At 40.3% G+C, this 21,837-nt stretch overlaps 1 protein-coding gene across 1 annotated transcript in view; it reads right to left on the bottom strand.

Annotated features, from left to right (window-relative positions):
- LOC149469608 (calcium-activated chloride channel regulator 1-like) overlaps positions 1–21,837 on the bottom strand; it is a 90,942-nt gene that overhangs the window by 10,511 nt on the left and 58,594 nt on the right. Inside the window, exons 10-13 of the mRNA XM_089668896.1 lie at positions 20,071–20,177; positions 19,608–19,829; positions 12,031–12,301; positions 1,264–1,428 (exon numbers count right to left, since the gene is read on the bottom strand). Of these exons, the coding sequence (XP_089525022.1) occupies positions 1,264–1,428; positions 12,031–12,301; positions 19,608–19,829; positions 20,071–20,177 (765 nt within the window). The remainder of the gene's footprint in view (positions 1–1,263; positions 1,429–12,030; positions 12,302–19,607; positions 19,830–20,070; positions 20,178–21,837) is intronic.

The following is a 21,837-nucleotide window of genomic DNA, read 5'->3' as shown; positions in this document are numbered from 1 at the left end:
TCATTTCCAAACATGACCTCGGGGGAGAGATATAAAAAGAGAGAGTGATATAATGCTCCTGGAACCGTTATATTGAGTGGTGGATACCTACCTTATGGATGATTGTGTAGCTATTGATCATCACACCTGAGAAGTTGATTTATTGCATCTGCTCCCAGAGCAAAAAGCGTTTTTTGCTGATCTAGAGATTGATCAGCATGGAGCTCTGGTGAGTTACCCAACTTTACTTTGGTGGTAGATTTTGGCACAATTTCTTTGAGAGCACTTGAATTTGAAAAGGATTTGTTTGGACATTTGAAGAAATTCAAATTTGGACAATTTTTATATTCACTGATTTAATTATTTAAATTACTTATGCACTAAAAAATAGTTTTGCACATAATTTTGATATTTTTTTATATTAATTGAGAATAGATATATATATCTTTTGCACTAATGTTTCTACACTAAATTAGGAATAGTTTGTGGTTTTAGCGCATTCCTTTATTTAAGTTATAGCACTAAGAAATTTATTTGGTTTCTTTGAGGTGGAATTGCTGCTTTAAAGTATTAAGGGTGTGGCGTTTTATTGCACTTGTGATGTTACTGCTATCATGGCTGGACGTCATCTGACTCAGAAACCCCTACTTACTTTCCCTAAGGTTATAGATATTTCTAAGTAATTAAACCAGAAATTTTGAATTTATTTTGACTTTTATGAGATTCTGTCAAGCAAAACACTGCAGGTAAAAGCATACAAAAACAAGTATTTGAACTACTTATTTGTAGCCTTTTTTTAATTGATTGCAATGTACCTCTGCATAGTCCCTTCCCTCCTTTCACATCATCATCCACACCTCTTCTGAGAATGTCTAATTAATGTCTAATTACTGTCTGCACTGGTCCAGCTCCTCTACCTCTCACCTCTCTGCACAACACTTAATGTAGCAGCTGAGGAAGGAACAAAGGGGAATGCTACAGAGCGTCATTTGAGTGACAGTTCTGAGCCTACTTGAGCTGCCGATATGACATCCAAGATGGCAGCAGTCAGCAGCAGTTTCTGGGCTTTTGGGTATCTAAATAAGAGAGGCTTTTGAGGGTAAAAAATATTCCTAGGATATGTTAAACACATTTTATATATATATATATATATATATATATATGTATAATCTTATGGGAAAATTGTTGTTGAAATGAATAATCTGGCAACTGGATCTCCTAAAGTTAATGAATGTTTATATAGTTTTTTTTTCAATATCTGCTAGTGCCCTGTGCCATTCTTACCATTTTCAACATAACCAGGTAGGTATAATGCCTGATTTTTTGGCAGTCCCAGGTCCGGAGATTTGTTTTTACTTTCAACTCGCACTTTCAAACCATATCTGCCATTTCCACTAAAGTCTGTAAAGTATTTGGAATAGATTCCATCATTCTTGATAATATCCGCTCCTTAGAAAGAAAATGAAAAACAGATTTGGATTAATTGTAAAGAAACAACATTTAGTGGATTGGCATAGAATTCAAAGGTGCAAAGCAAATATGTCAATTCGACTTAGAAACTCATTTGAGCTCATTACAAGCAACCATCAGATTTGTGTAAAACATGTCAAGTTTTATAAAAAAGACTTTAACGTACCAAAAATGCATGTGATTCTCTTTGATTGCCCTAGGTAGATTTTGACACGTGGGTTGATTTACTGAAATTGGAGAGTGTAAAATCTGGTGCAGCTGCATAGTAGCCAAACAGATTCCAGGTTTTATTGCCAAAGCTTAATTGAACAAGCTGAAGTTAGAAACTGATTGGCTAGCAAGCAGAGCTGCACCAGATTTTACACTCTCCATTTTTAGTAAATCAACCCATATGCTATTGGTGCAAGTGCACAAACTTGTCCACAGTACATGTAAAGATATTTACAATAGTACAATTATACACGATACATGATCAGAGGTTCCAAACGCCTCACTGCCTGTTTTAATCCTTAAAAGGCTGACCCAATGTGGTGAAACCATGCATTACATGCAGTGCGGTTGCGGCATGGCCCCATACACTTACAAGAGATATGGTCAGCGGTGTCATGCGGTTTTATCTTTTCAGCGGCTACAGGATGTGTACAGCTCTGGGCGGCAGCATTCCCTTCCTTAGGTGGGCGGCTGGGGGTCAATGAAACCAAGGTTCAACCACCTGCTTTTACCACCCCCAGCCAACCTTGTGATCGAGCACTAAGAAACGTAAATGCAGATATTATAACCAGGGGCGGACTGACAACTCATGGTGCCCCCGGGCAATAGGGGATCATAGGGCTCGTGTCCTTGCCCAAACTAAAAAAACCTATGAAAAAGGTACCAGGGCCATCTCATGGGGCCCCCTACTGAACCCGGGACCTCAGGCAGTGCCCGAGTTTCCAAATGGTCAGTCCGCCCCTGATTATAACATACAGCGAGATTATACCTAGCATACAAAGAAAAAGAAATATCATTGTTCAGCATCTATATATACAAAATTAGAATGGATACTTAACAGTAGGTCTGGCATACAGAAGTGGTGAAGTGATACTACAGTATGTCATGCTGACATAAAAATAACAAAATCAGAGAATTATATTCAGTGTATATAAAAAAATAAACATGCAGTGATCATATGTAAATGGTGTCAACCTATTAGAAACAGTAACCAAGGATGCAAGGGGCAGGGCAGCTATCAGAAATTATGGGGCCCCTTACACAGCTTGTGGCCTGACCATCAACATTCCCCAGGGTCCACTCACTGGCGGTTACACCGAATCTGCCCACTGGCCATTACACTGAGTCCTTCAGTGCACCCACTCTTATACCACACTCTTATAACTTATGAAAATTAAAAGTGTATTCCAAATCATCAGCGCTTTCAAGATTTAACAGTAAGGAATTATATTTTGGCCAAAAACTATGAAACCTGCCACCATGACAAGGTAGGCTCTTTTGAACAACACCTTATCAAAGATACATTCCCATCCAGCAAAGAGACATCACTATATATTCAGCAAAGAGATGTCCCCATATATTCAGCAGAAAGACAGCCCTGTATGTTGAGCAAAGAGATGGCCCAATCCTGCAAAGAGACATCCCCATATATTCAGCAAAGAGACATCCCCCATTTATTCAGCAAAGAGATGGGCCAATCTAGCAAAAGACACTCCCATATATTCAGCAAAGAGACATCCCCATATATTCAGCAAAGAGACATCCCTATCCCCCCAGCAGATATCCCCATATATTCAGCAAAAAAACTGCCCAATCTAGTAAAGAGACATCCCCATATATACAGCAAAGAGACATCCCAATCCAGCAAAGAGACAGCCCCATATATTCAGCAAAAAGACAGCCCAATCCAACAAGGCGCCATCCCCAGGTATTCAGCAAAGCTACATCCTCATATATTCAGCAGACATCTCAATACAGCTAAGAGACATCCCTATATATTCAGCAAAGAGACATCCCAATCCAGTAAAGAGACACCCCCATATTTTCAGCAAAGACTGCCTAATCTAGCAGAGACATCCCCATATAATCAGCAAAGAGACATCCCAATCCAACAAAGAGACATGCCCATATAGCAAAGAGACAGCCCAATCCAGCAAAGAGACATCCCCATATATTCAGCAAAGAGACATCCCTATATATTCAGCAAAGAGATAGGACAATCTAGCAAAGAGACATCCCCATATATTCAGCAAAGAGATACCCCCATATATTAGGCAAAGATATAGCCCAATCCAGCAAAGAGTCATCCCAATCCCGTAAACAGACATCTCCATATATTCAGTGAAGAGAGGGCCCAATCCAGCAAAGAGACATCCCCATATATCCAGCACAGAGACATCCCCATATATTCAGCAGAGGCAGCCTAATCCAGCATAGATATCCCCATATAATCAACAAAGAGACAGCCAAATCTAGCAAAGAGACATCCCCATATATTTAGCAAAGAGACAGCCCAAGCCAACAAAGAGATATCACCATATAGACAGCCCAATCCAACAAAGAGACAGCCCAATCCAGCAAAGAGACATCACTATATATTCAGCAAAGAGATGTCCCCATATATTCAGCAGAAAGACAGCCCTGTATATTGAGCAAAGAGATGGCCCAATCCTGCAAAGAGACATCCCCATATATTCAGCAAAGAGACATCCCCCATTTATTCAGCAAAGAGATGGGCCAATCTAGCAAAAGACACTCCCATATATTCAGCAAAGAGACATCCCCATATATTCAGCAAAGAGACATCCCTATCCCCCCAGCAGATATCCCTATATATTCAGCAAAAAAACTGCCCAATCTAGTAAAGAGACATCCCCATATATACAGCAAAGAGACATCCCAATCCAGCAAAGAGACAGCCCCATATATTCAGCAAAAAGACAGCCCAATCCAACAAGGCGCCATCCCCAGGTATTCAGCAAAGCTACATCCTCATATATTCAGCAGACATCTCAATACAGCTAAGAGACATCCCTATATATTCAGCAAAGAGACATCCCAATCCAGTAAAGAGACACCCCCATATTTTCAGCAAAGACTGCCTAATCTAGCAGAGACATCCCCATATAATCAGCAAAGAGACATCCCAATCCAACAAAGAGACATGCCCATATAGCAAAGAGACAGCCCAATCCAGCAAAGAGACATCCCCATATATTCAGCAAAGAGACATCCCTATATATTCAGCAAAGAGATAGGACAATCTAGCAAAGAGACATCCCCATATATTCAGCAAAGAGATACCCCCATATATTAGGCAAAGATATAGCCCAATCCAGCAAAGAGTCATCCCAATCCCGTAAACAGACATCTCCATATATTCAGTGAAGAGAGGGCCCAATCCAGCAAAGAGACATCCCCATATATCCAGCACAGAGACATCCCCATATATTCAGCAGAGGCAGCCTAATCCAGCATAGATATCCCCATATAATCAACAAAGAGACAGCCAAATCTAGCAAAGAGACATCCCCATATATTTAGCAAAGAGACAGCCCAAGCCAACAAAGAGATATCACCATATAGACAGCCCAATCCAACAAAGAGACAGCCCAATCCAACAAAGAGACAGTCAGAGCCCAACCCAGCAACGAGACAGTCAGAGCACATATGTAAGCCCCACTCTGCCCTCACAGCTGTTCCCACTTCAGCAGTGCATGCCTCTCCTCTTCTCCGGGCATTGGTCTTCCAAGGCCCCCGATCTCCTGCACTAGGTCAGGGCTCCCAGGGTCCGCCTCACCAGAGATCCATTTCCATTCTCAGAATGGCGTTATGTACAGAGTGGGATGCCTCCAGGTGGAAGCCGGGAGGAGCAGAACTAGCATGCGGTGAAGCAAAGAGGAGGAAATTACATCCTACTATGCCAGGGCCTGTGAATTAATGTGATTGGTTGCTAGAACGCCAGCTGGTCCTAGCAACTAATAATTTTGTCAGCGGCACGCTGGGACTCAGGAGCCAGTGGAGCGCGTGACACCAGTGGGACTCGGGACTAGTTGTTTATCAATGTAACACAAAAGGGAGATGTCAACTCGGGGCCTGGGCCCCTCAGGAAACCTACATTTGGATGGGCTGTACCCCCTCATCGCAGCCCTGGCAAGGGATAAAACTCAGGGGGACTCCCTTGATTTTAGGGCGATTTGACATAGCTGCATTATTATTTAAATGAAGTGTAGCTGAGCAGCCAGTAGTAGAATGAAGATAAGGGGCGGACTGACCATTCGTACACTCGGGCACTGCCCGAGGGCCCAGGGTCAGTAGGGGGCCCCATGAGATGCCCCTAGTACCTTTTATAGGCTTTTTTGGGTGTGGTTTGAGTGTGGGTGAGGACACAGGGGCCCCATGATCCCCTATTGCCCGGGGACCCCATGAGTTGTCAGTCCTTCCCTGATAAAGATGCAAACTAAGGGAAGAGATTGAATGTATGAAGAGTCAGACTAGGTTCACACTATAGCTGTGTGGGAAATCATATGGGATTCGGACAGGAATCGCATCGCATTCCTGTTCAGAGCACATGTGATGCTTTGCAGTGTGATTTGAACCAATTAATTTTGTATGGGCTTAATTTGAACAGCACCCACACGGAAAGGTGGAGACATCTTTTTTTTTTTTTGCAGCACCTGAATCGGATTGCATGGGTGTTCACACCCATTACAATCTGATTCTTGTAATCACAATGAGTTTTGCAACCTGTTTGGAGTGTCATTCATTTATAATTGACACTGGTAACAGATTGCATGAACGCAGTGTGGTGCGGAAAATGCTCAGGATTGCAGCAGTTTCCCACACCGCATATATGTAAACTGGAGGTAAAGAGAAAGAAGTGCAGACAGTACATAACACATCATTTGGCATTGTATGTGCACAGAGGTGGAAACACATGGCTCTGCCAGCAAAAAGTACAGTGTTATAAAACAGAAACTCTCCATTTCCATGTGCAGCAGAGGAAAATGATCTGCGGTCATGTGGAGGCCAAACAGAGAGGCAGTAATAATGAATGTGAGTCTGTAATGTGTAGTTTCCAGAATTATTCAATTCATAAAACTGTCAGCATTGAGAAATAAAGCAGTTGTTGCTTTCAATGAAAACAAATCAGATTTCTTGTTGGTCTTACAGCCCATTCACACTTGTGTGTTAAGCAGGAAAAGGTAACTATGAAGTAGAAGGGGCTACTTAAAGTGATTGTAAACTCTCACCTTGTAAAACAACCCATTCAGTTTAAAATAGAAATGAAAGTCAAAACATTTGTGTATAGATATAAAAAACATATACCCCCCCCTTTTTTTTTTATAAGTGATCACATATTCTCTGTTCTCAGCTGCATAAAGAGCTGGGGGAGGAGAAACAGCATCACAATAATCTTCACAGTGAAAGACTGTACAGAGGGTGTGTGTCAGAAGAAGTCTGATCATTGGAGGAGGGCAGGCTGAGTTCCAGCACAGCTAGAGAACTGATCACGATGTGTTATCCTGCTTAGTGTGGTCAGTTTTTAATAGGAAAGCATAGGGACTGGCAGAAACACCAGGGATTTCACATAAAGCAAGCAATACAAAGAGAAAGGATACTTTTTCATACAAGTACATGGCACAGAAGGCACATAACAGGAATAGGAAATGTTGGGTTTCTATACTCTTTAAAGTGATTCTACAGGTTTATTTTTTTTAAGAAAAAATAACAAACACGTCTATACTTACCTGCTGTGTATAGTGGTTTTTCACAGAGTAGCCTGGATCCTCCTCTTCTCTGGTCCCCCACAGGCTCTCCTGGCAAGCAGTTTGCTATGGGGGCACCCGCTGCTCCATGTGCCCATTCACGGCTATGACTAGGCCCTGCCCCCTCTCTCTTCTCATTGGCTCACTAGCTGTGCTTGACAGCAGTGGGAGCCAGTGGCTCCCGCTTCTCTTTCAGCCAATGAGAAGAGGTAGTCCCGGGATCGCCGAGATTCCATTGCACATCACTGGATCTAGAGGGGGCTTAGGTGAGTATTAGGGGGGCTGCGGCACTGCTGCACACAGAAGGTTTTGTACCTTCATGCATAGAATTCCTGAAGGTAAAAAATCTTGAGCATTTAGAACCACTTTAAGTGTTAGAGACTACTTTAGGGGTTATCCTTTGGGAGTGTTGGGAGAACGTTCACGTGGAACTAAAAGCTAACAATATGGGGTTGATTTACTAAAACTGGAGAGTGCAAAATCAGGTTCAGCTCTGCATAGGAACCCATCAGCTTCCAGGTTTTATTGTCAAAGCCTAATTGAACAAGCTGAAGTTAGATGCTGATTTGTTCCCATGCAGAGCTGCACCTGATTTTGCACTCTCCAGTTTTAGTAAATCAACCCCAATGTCATTAAAATATACACCTTTCCACAATATGAACACAATCTTCTATAGGCCGGGTGGGACACTCGCTGTTGTGACTGGTTGTTATATGACGTCCTGTCAAAACGAGCCACTCACGGGGCCGTGCAGCGGTGCGATCTGTCACCAGCTGTGTCCATGGGACACAGCCGATGACATATCACTACACCGGCCCCTGGCAAGTGTCATGTGACCACTGTGACCAATCACAGCAGATCACATGTCAATTGTATACAATGGATGGCTTCATGTCATGCCATCCATTGTATACAATTGCGTTGTTAGCTGTGACTGGTCAAGGCAGTCACATGATACAGACAGGGCCAATCATAACCCAACTGTATCATGTGATCTGCTTTGCCCAATCACAGCTAATCACAACAAAAGGCTGAATGAATCAGTTTCATTCAGTAACAATGATTGCAAATATCAATGAAATACATTTTTTATTAGCAATCATAATGTGTTAAAAAAATCCTGATCACTTGCCCAGAGTAGTTTAATGTTACAATGGTAACATTGTATTGCTTTGGTCACAGTGTGCTGAAAAATAAAATAGTAAAAAAAATAAAAAATTTAATAAAAAATAAAAATTTAATAGAAACATTTGAAAAAAAAAATACAAATTCAAATATTATTATTATTTTCACCAAAGAAATGTAGCAAAATACATTTTGACCTAAATTTATGAAGAAATGTTATTTATTTGCAAAATTGTATAACAGAAACGAAGAAAAGTGCATTTTTTTTTAAAGTTTCAGGTGTTATTTAGCAAAAAATTAAAAACTCAGTGGTGATTAAATACCACCAAAAGATATCTCTATTTGTGTAAAAAACATGATAAAAATTTCATATAGGTCCAGTGTTGCATGACCGCACAATTGTCATTCAAAGTGCGACAGCGCTGTAAACTGGCCTGGGCAGGAAGGGGGTATAAGTGCCCGGTATTGAAGTGGTTAATAAAATGAATGTTCGGGTAACCTGTTCCCTCCAACCATATGCATATATTCAGCCTCTCAGCGGGTGGGCTTTAACATCACGAGGCTGCAGATATATGTCTCAAATGTAAACGTTTCTGTGCTGTTAGCGTGTGCCCTACGTGCTCCCAGAACAGTTACCGGAAAGCTCCTGATGCCTACTTGTGATCAGGAGGTTTCCAGTCATTTGACCGCTGTGACTGCCAATCACAGCAATCACATGATCAGAATGCCCTCCTCTGCCTATTGCCATTTAGAACCTCTTAATAGGCTGGGAGGCGGTGATCAGTCTTTCCTGCTTTCCTCTGCCTGTTCTTTCAATGCCTCCTGAATTGTAGCTGCCATCCTTATTTTTCTATTGTCTTATCAGCCAGCATCTATTTCCTGTACTAGTTGCTTGCCCATGTGTAATATAGGCGGCCATATTCTGTGCGTCTACAGAGCTGCTGCTGGTTGGTTGGTTTAGTGAGGTTGGATCCCTGTTGTTGTGAGAACCTGATGTATAGATCAAAAAACCTAATATGTCACCCAGTGTCAAGACCCTGTTTCGGCATTTGAGATGCTGACACTGGAGAAAAGACTGCATATATGTTAATACAACTATGAATGGAAACAAAGCTAAATAATAAAGACTGGTTGAGAAATGAACTGTTTAATGCATCTTCTATATATGATTTTATATTTTGTGAACTTTTACATGTTTGTTCAAATTTATACTGTAGCCTCCCTAGCGGTCTGATTATGTCAGTATTTCTGTGCTCAAAGCGGTAAGTTTTTTTGCATGGAAATGTGTATTTTTTTTATTGTAGGCCTGTAATTTTTAGGAATAACTCACTGAAATCTGTCTGAACAAGAGTCTAGTAAACATCCCGGGTATGTTAAAATTTTAAACACAAAATCATAAATTATAATTTAATAAATAATCATAAAAAATAATAATAAATTTAATTCAATAATGTAATCAAACCAAAAACACTGAAATTTGAAATATAGCGCCAAGTTTGCACATCACTGAGCAGTCGCAAAATCGTTTTCAGTGTGATGACGAATTTCCCCACGAATCATTATCATTCAATTCTGCAAGTAGTTCTAATTTACTATCGCTGTTCTCTAGCTGGTCTAAAACCGCTTTTGACCTAAAGGGACGCTTTTTGGACGCCATGGACATTTCCCAGTTTCCAGGCAGAAAGAACAGTAAAAATGCAGGCAGGGCACAGGACAAAGCACTAGGGACAAAATGTATGTGAAATGGTTTGATACAGTAATGTTTTACTATGTGATTTTAGTGTATTTAGTGAATGTCACTTTTTCACATTTTTAAATTTCCCGCCGTTCCATCCCCGTACGTCCTGACGTCGCAGGGAACGGAACCCAGAAGACAGATGCCGGCATCGGAGGACACTGCAGGGGGGACATCGCGGGAGCGAAGGACAAAGTAAGTGAAGAAGAGATCCCAGAGCAACGCTGCAAGGTATTCCCGAGTGTAGCTCGGGGTTACCGCTTGTGGTGCTGAACCTTTACCCCGAGCTACACTCGGGAATACCTCCAGGGAGGTTAAAACGTATCTAAACCTAAAAACAAAAATAAAATATACAGTATTGCAGCTTGCGAGTCCTAAGTGGAGGCTTCTTTTCCTGTATTTTCTCCTGCCAGTAAATCATTACCTGTTTTAGAGTGGCTACAATCACTCCTCTGCTGTATCTATGGAGGAGCAGTGTAGACACCCTTCAACAGCAGCATTTTTAACTTTTAGACAGGGTATTGTTAGCGCCCCTATCAGTGCTAAATGGTTTGCCCCAACTTCTAACTGACACTTTTACTGCACTGCTTGGTCTGTTAATGAGAGTTGAAAAATAAAAGATTTACTGGCGAGATCAGCAAGTACAAATAAGAGGAAAAAGCCTAAAGCGGAACTCAGGGATAAGCAAATATTTTCTAAATGAAAGCTGTGTATTTCCAGTTGAATCTTGGTGTACTTTGTGTATTTCTTCTGGTGAAAAACTTTGCCTCTGTGCAGGAGCTTCCTGTAACTAAGACCAGTCATTGTTGCTCTCTCCTTGTGCAGAGTGACTGGTCTTGCATCTGCCCCCTCCTGTATTTTTCTGCAGGCAGCCTATAGTAGGTGGGCAATTTAGGACCCTCACACAGCCCTGCTTTCTGTACATTTGCTAGTTAAAAACTGGGTTTGTAAAGGCATTTGGTGCACACAAAGTGGATTTATATCCTTTGTGGCTCTTAGTTTTTGTTCCCAGGGTTCGGCTAAGGGTGTTGTTTCAGGTGTTAAAAAGTTAAGATTTTAGGCCAGGGGAAATGTAAAAGGTGCCTTAGAGTTGGGAAACTATGGAACTGTAAAATATTAACTTCTGCTCAGTTCTCAAATCACTGTACTAAAAATTACCAGTCCCAGGTACAGATGTGCACAGAATGGAAAAATTTGTTTCATTGGAATAATTTAGTTTCATCATATTCATTATGTTAGAATAATTCATTTTTGGAATTCATTTTCTATATTCGTTATTTTCAAATTGATTCGGAATTCAAATTTGGGAAGACAGCTATATTTGTTCTGTTTAATTCATTTCTCTAATCAATTCTATTCTTTTATTCTCCATTCTATTCTGTTTTATCCCATTCTATTAATTTATTTTCTATTCTATTTTATTACATTCTTTTCTATTCTGTTTTATTCTATTCTTTTCTGTTCTGTTTTATTTTATTCTATTACTTTATTTTCTATTCTACTCTCTTTTATTCTATTCTATTTTATTCTAGTCTGTTCTATCCTTTTATTTTATTTTCTGTTCTTTTCTTTTCTATTCTACTGTGTAAAGTAGCCTAAGTAGGAATCAGTATCTTATTTCCCTTTTATACATTATTGTATTTATTGCAATATATTTCCATTTCAAATTTGAATTCATTTTCAAATTCAGATAATTCATTTTGCTATCATTTATTCTGGATGCCTTCAAATTCGCTACTATTGTTATTCAGAAATTTGGATATATTCTAATATCTGAATAACGAAAATTTTATCTGAATTTCTATTCATAACAAAACGAATTGCACATATCTACTCCCAGGCTCTGGCACCTAAATTAACGTGCCATATTCATCAACATGTGGGTTGAAACAACAATGCCTTAAATTTCTGTAGCTCCTTTACATAAAAAGTAGAAATATAATTGTAGAAAAAGACAGTTACCTGCACCATTATCTAAAAGTTGCAAGGTTATTATTTTTCCATTCTCTGGTTCTATTATAGCAGTAACTTTAAGCCCCAAAACTGGGGAAAACCCTTGAGTTACTGCTGCATACACAATCACTGGATTGGGGAAACTGCTTGTATCTGCGCTCATATATGGCTCAACAACAATTGGTGGAACGTTTGGATCAGAAGCTTGAGAATTCACTGTTAAACCCAAGACCTGAGAAGCTACTTCACTGTTGCAGATGTTGTATTCCCACTGTCCTTTCTAAAAGAAAACAAATGCACAATGGATTATATCTGTAGAGTTAACAGGAAGCACAAAATTACTTTGGAAAGCAGAATTTACAAGATGAGTAAAGTGGAGAGGGTTTGAAAATATGGATACCAGACATCGTAATCAATGTACCGCATCCCTAATATTTGATCACCAAAACAAGAAAGTAAAGCTGGACATAGATGGATTGAAATTTGGCAAGGGAAGCAGGGGCCATGCTGCTTCCACTCCACTGAAGTTAATTGCTAAAATGACTTCTGTCAAATGGGAATGTTGGAAACCTTTCATTCGAGCTGCAGCTGCAGCACTGATCACTGTATTCTGATGGTAGGGAAGTCTCACTGCTGTCAGAATGCAATAGCACAATGGGTGCATCCATCTCACTTGTGGGAATGGGGGAAGTTGTTTATTTATTTTCAATAGGCCAACTGGCTGATTGGAAAAAAAAAAGGACCGTCTACGGGCAGCCTTAATAAGAGACTTTTAAGGTGCATACCATGTAAGCCAAATATCTTATTATTAAAAGTGCAAACACTTTCACCAGTAAGGTATTTGGTTTATATGGTCTGTACCTTAAAAGTATTATATTTACTTTCTTGTTTTGGTTAAGGTAGACAGAGGCCCCTAGGTACGGTACTTTAACTCTGGGGAACAACTGAGCTATACAAAAGACAGGGTGGCAAAAGGCATTTATCATCACATCACCACAACCTTTACAATGGCATAAAGCATGCTGCTTGACAGATCTATAAGTGGAACTTGGCCTATGAAAAATACAAATGTATGGGATATTTAGATGGATACTTTGCATCCTAGCCTATATGTTGGTGGTGTGCTGGTTCAGGATCCTAGTCGACATTTAGATCTTTTGATATTTTAGTTAAGAGGTTGATCTCTAAGATCTGATGGGTCCCAAGAATAGGTCCCAGATATGACAATAGAAAGTTTAGTAGAATGAATAGAGCGTTGGACACATGGTTGATAGTCCAGTTCCAATTGTATTCATTTTGAGAATAAAAACAATATCCAATGCATTGTGGAGGCTTTACCAATATCTTCCTTATCAGGGCTTGTGTAGCTGAGGGTTGGGAATAAGCTGGACTGAGAAGAGGAATCCTGGAGTAGATATCTTTAGAATTAATTATAGGTCTGCTCTGGTCGCTGGTCTAGCAGTGGCTAGATGCTTGAAATCCTAGCATTTCTGTAACATTTAGGGCTAGTTCACACTAGATGCAGTTCAGTGTGCTTTTTTTGTGCATCAAAAATGCATGCAGAGTGTATTCCATGTATTCCAATGGCCCTGGTTCACACTAGTGCAGTCCGTTCCAGTCAGCTTCTGGTGCAGAAAAAAAAGTAGAACATGCTGCATTTTGTCTGCACAGAACCTTACCATGGCAAACTGCATCATAACTGCACCAGAACTGCGTGTGGTGCACCAGAACTGCGTGTGGTGTGAACTGTAAGCAAAAACATATTCGGAATGCATCCGGAGTGCATTTTTGTAGTGTGAACTTGCCCGTAAAGCTAACCATTGTTGGAAAATTTGTAAACATAAATTTGCTTAATTTCCCTGGCGGTAGGATTATTTCAGATTTTTGGTGCTGAAAGCGGTACCATTAGTTTGTATGGAAATTTGGCGTTTTATATTGTAGGCCTGTAATTGTTAGGAATAACTCACTGAAATCTGCCCGAACAAAAGTCTAGTAAACATTCCGGGTAGGATAAAACTTGAAACACGAAATCATAAATTATAATTTAATACATAATCATAAAAAATAATAATATAATAATAAATTTAATTCAATAATATAATCAAACCAAAAACACTGAAATTTGAAACATAGCGCCAAGTTTGCACATCGCTAACCAAAGTCGCAGAATCGTTTTCAGTGTCTGATGACGAATTTCCCCACGAATCATTATCACTCAATTCTGCAAGTGGTTCTGATTTACTATCGCTGTTCTCTAGCTGGTCTAAAACCGCTTTTGACCTAAAGCAACGCTTTTTGGACGCCACGGACTTTTCTAAGTTTCCAGGCAGAAAGAACAGTCAAAATGTAGGCAGGGTACAGGACAAAGCAGTAGGGACAAAATGTATGTGAAATGCTTTGAAACAGTATTTTTTATCATATTCGTTTATTAGAAAATTACAGTTTCTAAAATTTTTAAATTTTCCGCCGGTTCCGGCCCCCGTACGTCCCGGTGCTCACAGGGACCGGAGCATGGAAGCCGGATGCCGGCATCGGTCAGAAGAGATCGCCGGGGACGCATTGTGGGAGCGAAGGACAAGGTAAGCGCTGCAGGGAATCCCTGAGCAACGCCGCATGGTAAGCCCGAGTGCAGCTCAGGGATACCGCTTTTGGTACTGAAATTTTACTCCGAGCTACACTCGGGAATACCGCCAGGGAGGTTAAGTCTACTTGAGGTCTCACACGTTTTTATATCTAAATGGACCTGTTCCTTACATGTTATGATTTGTTATTTATTTCAGGTACGTCTAATATAGCGCCGTCAATTTAAACAGCACTTTACATATATATATATATATAGTACATTCACATCAGTCCCTAAAGGGGTGTACAATCTAAGGCCCCTAGCTCACATTCATATACTAGGGCCAATTTAGACAGGATCCAATTAACCTACCAGCATTTCTTTGGAATGTGGGAGGATAACGGAGTACCCAAAGGAAACCCATGCAGGCACAAGGAGAACATGCAAATTCCAGGCAGGTGGTACCGTGGTTGGGATTCAAACCACCACCCTAGTACTGCCAGGGGGAAGTGCTAACCATTTAGCCACTGTGCTGCCTGTTATTTATTTTTACTCTGAAATGCCCCAAAATACTTTTTTTCCCTTCTTGCACACTCCAGTGCACTATTAGCACAGCTAACCATCAGACCACTCAGCACAAGCTTCTTCACACAAACTTTTATTGCGAAGGTGGGGAAGTGTCAAACCAGTTCTATTACTGTGTGCTGATTTCTGAGAGCTCAGGATCAAACTCTGGTGCCCATCGTCTTGCACAGTCCTATTCAAGTCTTTGTCAGTAGGCTTTTGTTTGCATCATAACTTCTTCTCTCCCCGTACAAGTCATGGGGAATGCAAAAGCAACTTAAAGCGGGTTAATACAGTTTAGAAGCAGGCTAAATGCATCTGTCAATGAACTAAGAACAATTTTAAATACAAGTAGAATGTGCCTGAAATCTGCCTATTGACACAAGCCCAAAGCCTGTCACCATGACTGCTTAAGCACAACTGCTATTGGAGGTAAGACTATGAAAATAGAGGCTGTTGGTATGTCTATATTATTGCATATTTATTTCTGTGACTTAAATTGGGTTTTTATCTTAAACTCAAACTTTCCACACGCCCAATTCTAATTTAAATTTCCCCTATAATTTAGATTAATTAAACCAGGTAGCGTGTACTGGAAGAAATATGAAGGCTACAATTGTTAACCACTTTTATAAAATCATGGTTGCCTGGCTATCTTGGGCCTCAATGCATTGTAAGTCAATCAGCCATAAAAAGCATTAAGCTAGTGAAGTAGGAGAAAAGTTAGAATCCCTCCCCTGCAAACTTGTCCTATGTTATTGACTACTTTCCAAAGGAGAGCCTGACAATGGCAGCCTATGTATTTGCTCAGGAAGGGTTCACTTTAAAGGATAACAATCTTCTTTTTAAATGTTCTTTTGATATACATGTAAACATGTACAAAAAGTTATCAATCTGTATTTAGTGTTTAAAAACCTTTTTTAGATACAACGTTGTGCATAGCATATAAATATCTGTATACATGGGGAAGATATACACCTGTCAGCCATAACATTATGACCACCAACCATGACCCATGGACTCATAGTAGACCTCAGAAGGTATGCTGTAGTACTTGGTACCAAGCCACCAATAGCAGATCCTTTAGGTCCTGTAGGTTGCGAGGTGGGGCCTCCACGGATCAGACTTATTTTTCCAGCACATCCCAAAGATGCTTGATTGGATTGAAATCTGGAGAATTTGGAAGCCAAGTTAACACCTAAAGTCAAAATGATGCCACTCCAGGTGAGTGACTGACTCTCACATGTTGTGAACTGGAACCCAGGGTGCTGTACAGCTCGTCCAGGATATTCAGTAATATGCACAAATCTGGAATATTGCTGCACTCTCTGGTCTCTTTATTGATGTATTAAAATCACATAACAGGTATGACAGCAACAGTAAAAAGGTGATGCATTTTGAGCTAAATTCAGCACCTACTCATGTATATATGAGGTTTGAGCTTTGAATTCAACGCAGACTGCGTCACCTTTTTAATGCTCCTGTCATACCTTTGATGTCATTTTAATGCGTCAATAAAGATACCAAGAAGTGCAGGGATATTCTGGATTTGTGCACATTAGCACTTAAAACTTGTGTTCCTCTAACCATTTTTTAATTCATCATACCAAGTCCCTTGCTTCCATTGCTCCATGGTCCAGTTCTGATGCTCACATGCCCATTGTAGGCACTTTTGGCTGTGGAAATGGGTTAGCATTGGCACCCTGACTGGTCTGCAGCTATGCATCCCCTTATGCAACAAACTGTAATGCACTGTGTGTTCTGACACTTTTATATCGGAATCAACATTACATTTTTCAGAAATCTGAGCTACAATAGTTCTTCTATTGAATCAGACTACACGGGTCAGTCTTTGCTCCCCAGGTGCATCAATGAGCCTTGGTTACCCATGGCCCTGTCACCGGTTTTCCTTCCTTGGACCATTTTTTGGTAGGTGCTGACCACTGCAGACCTGGAATGTCCCTGTCAGGGAACAAGAAGATAGCCGCAGCACATGAATCTGTGCATGTTCAGGATCCCGACAAGGCATACAGGCAGGCGGGCACTAGGACCTAGGCGCGCCTGTCACCAATGACGGCACTGTCAGGCACTAGGACCCAGGTGAGCCTGCCGGCACTGGGCGGGCTATTTAACCATTAGCCGCCCGGCCAATGGCCGTTTGGCGGCTTCAGATGTGTATCGGCATTCCGGGTGCACGCCATTTGGCGTGCTCCCGCACATGCGCCGTTTGCGCTAGTGCAGAGCGGCGCAGCAGTGCGATCTGTCATCGGCCGTGCACCTCGGACACGGCCGATGACAGATCCGAGTACCGGCTCCCGTTGCTGGTACCATGTGACCTGCTGTGACCAATCACAGCAGGTCACATGACAGTTGTATACAATGGATGGCTTCATTCATGATGCCATCCATTGTATACTAGTGCCTAGCTGTGAATGGTCACAGCTAATCACGTGCACATGTCATGTGATTAGCTGTGACCAAATCACAGCTAAGCACAAAAAAAAAAAAAGCTGAATGAATCGATTTCATTCAGGTAAATGCTTGCTTATAGCAAAGTAATTCTTTGCTATAAGCAAATTGTGTAAAAAAAAAAAAAAAAGAAAATACTGATCACTTCCCCAAAGTAGTACAATGTTACTATGGTAACATTGCACTATTTTGGTCATAGTAAAATATGAAAAAAAATCTTAAAAAAAATAAAAAAAAAATGTAATAAAAAATTAAATATAATAAAAAATAAAAAAAAAATAATAAAAAAAAAATATATTTTTTTTTTTCATACTGTCACCAGTCAGTGTCCCTGTTCACCACGATGCCAGTTATATGATGACGCTGTACTGCACTGGTGACAGTATGTGAAAAAAAAAATAGTGAAAATAATTTTTTTCATTTTTTCATTTTCCGAAAAATTATGACAAAAAAATACAACTTCAATAAACTCGCCATGCCTCTTATGAAGTACGTCGGACTGTCTACTCTGCAAAAAGGGGTCATTTGGGGATATCTGTACTATTCTGACATTCTTGGACCTCAAGAAATTAGATTGGCCGTCAGTACTTCAGGATTGATCAATTTTCAGATCTATACCATAGTTTGTGAACTCTATAACTTTCCTAAAAACTAAAAAATACATCCTAATTTGGGTTATTTTCACCAAAGACATGTAGCAGAATACATCTCGGCCTAAATTTATGAAGAACAATTATTTATTTGTAAACTTTTATAACAGAAACAAAGAAAAATGTGTTTTTTTTTCAAAATTTTTGGTCTTTATTTGTTAATTTAGCAAAAAATAAAAACCCCAGCGGTGATTAAATACCACCAAAAGAAAACTCTAGTTGTGTGAAGAAAATGATAAAATTTTAGTTTGGGTACAGTGTTGTATGACCGCGCAATTGTCATTCAAAGTGTGAGAGCGCTGAAACCTGAAAAATGGCCTGGGCAGGAAGGTGTAAAATTGCACGGTATTGAAACGGTTAAAGAGCACCTTGGTGCTCATTCAGTGCTGACTGGTCTTCAGCTCCCCCCGAGTCCTGCTTGTTTCCTGTGTGATTTCCTTTGGTTCTGACCCGACTCTGAGTACTCTCCTGCCCCCCCCCGGTTCCTGACTTCGGCTCTTTTCCTGACTCTGGCATTTCCTCCTGATCCTGTACCGCACTGCCCGACTGTTATGACCCTGGCTATCCTACGACTCCGTTCCAGTCCTGTGTCTTGGCTACATACCTGTCTCTGCTGTGCATCTGGCAATCCACTGTATCTGCCTGGTCTATCTCTACAGTACCCAGATCAGAGGATATCCTGCTTATCAAGGTCATCATCTGCAAGAGCCGCAAGCAAAACCCTGGTGCTCTTGTCCCCCTGGTCCTTATACGCCCTCTGTTCCAAATTCAGCGGGCTCAGGATTAGTGACACAAGTGAGGCCGACCTCGTCAATTCAGTCTCCCATCAGGTACGTGACAGTCCCACAAGAGATGCAGTTTTGGAGTTGCTCTGATCCAGTTGTCTAACTATTACAATTTGGCCCTTGTCAAAGTTACTCAAATTCTTACACTTGCCTATTTTGTCTCCTTTCAACACATTAACTTCAGGGACAAAATGTTCATTTGCTACCTAATATATCCCACCCACTTTCAGATGCCATTGCATCCACATGATCAATGTTATTCACTCTACCTGTCATTGGTCATAATGTTATAATAATTGAGCTGGTAATGTTGACTTAGGGTTAACGGTTCACCTTCAATCAGCCTGTCCATGAAAATGTAAGGTCCTATTTCTCACAGCACACCATTAAAAGCCATTAAAAAAGAAGCTTGTACAATAAAAAACTCCTCTCAGCTTCCACCATTTCCAGGATGAGTGGGTGATGTCAATTAATTCAATTTTACTTTATTTTATTTTATGCATTGTGATTGTATTTTCCCATGATGTATCTCTAAAAGTTAAGTAGGAAACTTACCTCTGCTGTACCTGGAACTGTGAGACGAGTAGACTTGGAGACACTGTCACTTACAAATTGTTCATTATCATAAACTTTTCCATTGGGATCTGTTAATGTGATTGTGGGAATCCCACTTTCCCAAGTCACTAAGAAGAAAGTTTCATTCCCCACAGTGTTGTCAATGGTCACTTTGCCTGTCAGACATTTGAATGCATCGATTGCCGTAGCTGTACTTTCAATCTATTAACAAAAAAAAAAGTGCATTTCACAAATTCCAGTGATATGTCCACCATTCATTTGTGTGAGTTATAATTGGCCACTGTATGGTTCCTGTTTGTACACTTCTTTTTGAATTTAGAGGGAAGGGTAAGAACCTCTGTCATATTTTCAGTGTTTTCTGAGTCTCCATGGTGGACAAGGGTGTAACTACAGCCATAGCAACTTGGGCATACTAGATAAACGGTATATTATTAAATTATACCTGAATGGATTTCTCCGTGAAATCACCACTGCTGGTTGTGATCTTGCTGAAGGCATCTATGAAACCATTTGCATCAATGTAATCCGACACAAAATAGTTTAAACCACCTGAAAGTAATTAGATGTTGGTCACAAAGATGTTGATGTTATATATAATACATTTTATATTACTGTACTGTACATGGATGAACTGTTACATTTTGATATACTGTATATCACAGTTACCATTTGCAGTGGCAAAGCTGGACCCAGAGCAAAGACTCAATTTGGTGCCCACCCAGCAACCCCCTTCCTGAGTATGACAGTGTCAGTAGGGTAGATGCTGCTGTCAGTAGGGCAGTGGATGGTGTCAGTAATATTTTAATGGTATTATTTCTTATAATTTTTTACAATATTATTTTTGGTTAATTTTAGGAGGCAAATTGGGGGAGCTTTGGTGATATGTCAGGGGTCTAAACAGACCCCTGATGTCTCACTTTTGAGACAGAGAAAGGGACTGAGGACAGATTCCCCAGTCCCTTTCTCTGCAGCCTCAGGGGCATTAGTTGGTTATAGTATAGTATATACATAGTTACTTTGGTTTGAGCTGGAACAATGTAAATTTGTATAATATAGACATGCCTGGAATTATGATTTAAATTGCCTGGATTCATCTGCACTACACTGTGCTCCTGACAGCAGCCACCTTAGCTCTTACTTCTATGCAGGCAGCTTGTTCCCCTCTGTCTCTGGCAGGGAAAGATGGCTCAGCCCTCTCCCCAGCAGCTATGCCCTCCATGCAGAGCTCTCATTGCAGGCACGGAGATGAAGAGGGATGAAGGGGGAAGAGGCTGGTAGCTGTAAAAGCCTGTGCATTAAGTAAGCGAGGCTCACTACTTTAATACATCCAGGGACGAGCAACTAACAAGCGGGACTATTGGCAACAATTCCACGTCCAGGCCCTCCTCTTCCCTCCTAGTGCTGAGCTGACAGGAGTAATGCTGCTGTCACTACTCCTGTCAGCTCTGGCACCCATCTCAATGCGGCACCCAGGGCCACATTAGCCCCCCGCCTTCCCCTAGTTTTGGCCCTGACCATTTGACACATCTAATCTAAAACTATTACAGTCTGTATTAGAACAGAAAATGTATTTTCTTTTATGTTGCTGGGGGAACTTAAAAAAATAGTCTAAAGATAGGCATGAAGGGCTTGGACTGGGACTAGGTTATGTTCTAGTCTGAGGCCCCATTCACACCTGTGTGTTTTGTAGCTTGAAGCTCCAAAATGCTTTAGGAGCAAAAATCAATTATGGGCCAATGATGGGTCACATCTCCACTCCAAGTCACCTGAAGCCAAATGCCTGAAACTCAAACGGGTTCTGGAGCTTTTTGAGCAGATTTGCGCGTTTTTGGCCTGTTAATATTCCCATAGAAATGAATGGAAATGCGCAACTTTTTTGCACATTTTCTGCTCAAATAATAAAATGTAAAAAAAACCCAAACAATTGTAATAATATATGAAAAAATAAATGTAAAATAAGTACACAAATAAATAAAATAATCATAAATACATAATAAACAAATAAAATAAATGAATAATATGTAGTAATAATTATAAATAAAAACCCAAACAAAAAATACATGAATAATAATAATAATAATAATAATGTATTATTATTAGTAATAATAATCATCATCATTATTTATTTTGTGTTAGAGTGTTTATTTATTATTATTATTAACACCCTAACCCTAACAAAAGTAAATAAATAAATATTAACCCCTACTCC

This window comes from Staurois parvus, unplaced genomic scaffold (genome assembly GCF_062004578.1).
Source record: "Staurois parvus isolate SC_StPar_1 unplaced genomic scaffold, SC_StPar_1.0 ptg000066l, whole genome shotgun sequence".
NCBI classification, from domain to species: Eukaryota; Metazoa; Chordata; class Amphibia; order Anura; family Ranidae; genus Staurois; species Staurois parvus.
Note: the sequence above shows the minus strand (reverse complement) of the source record. Positions and strands in the feature narration are given on the sequence as shown.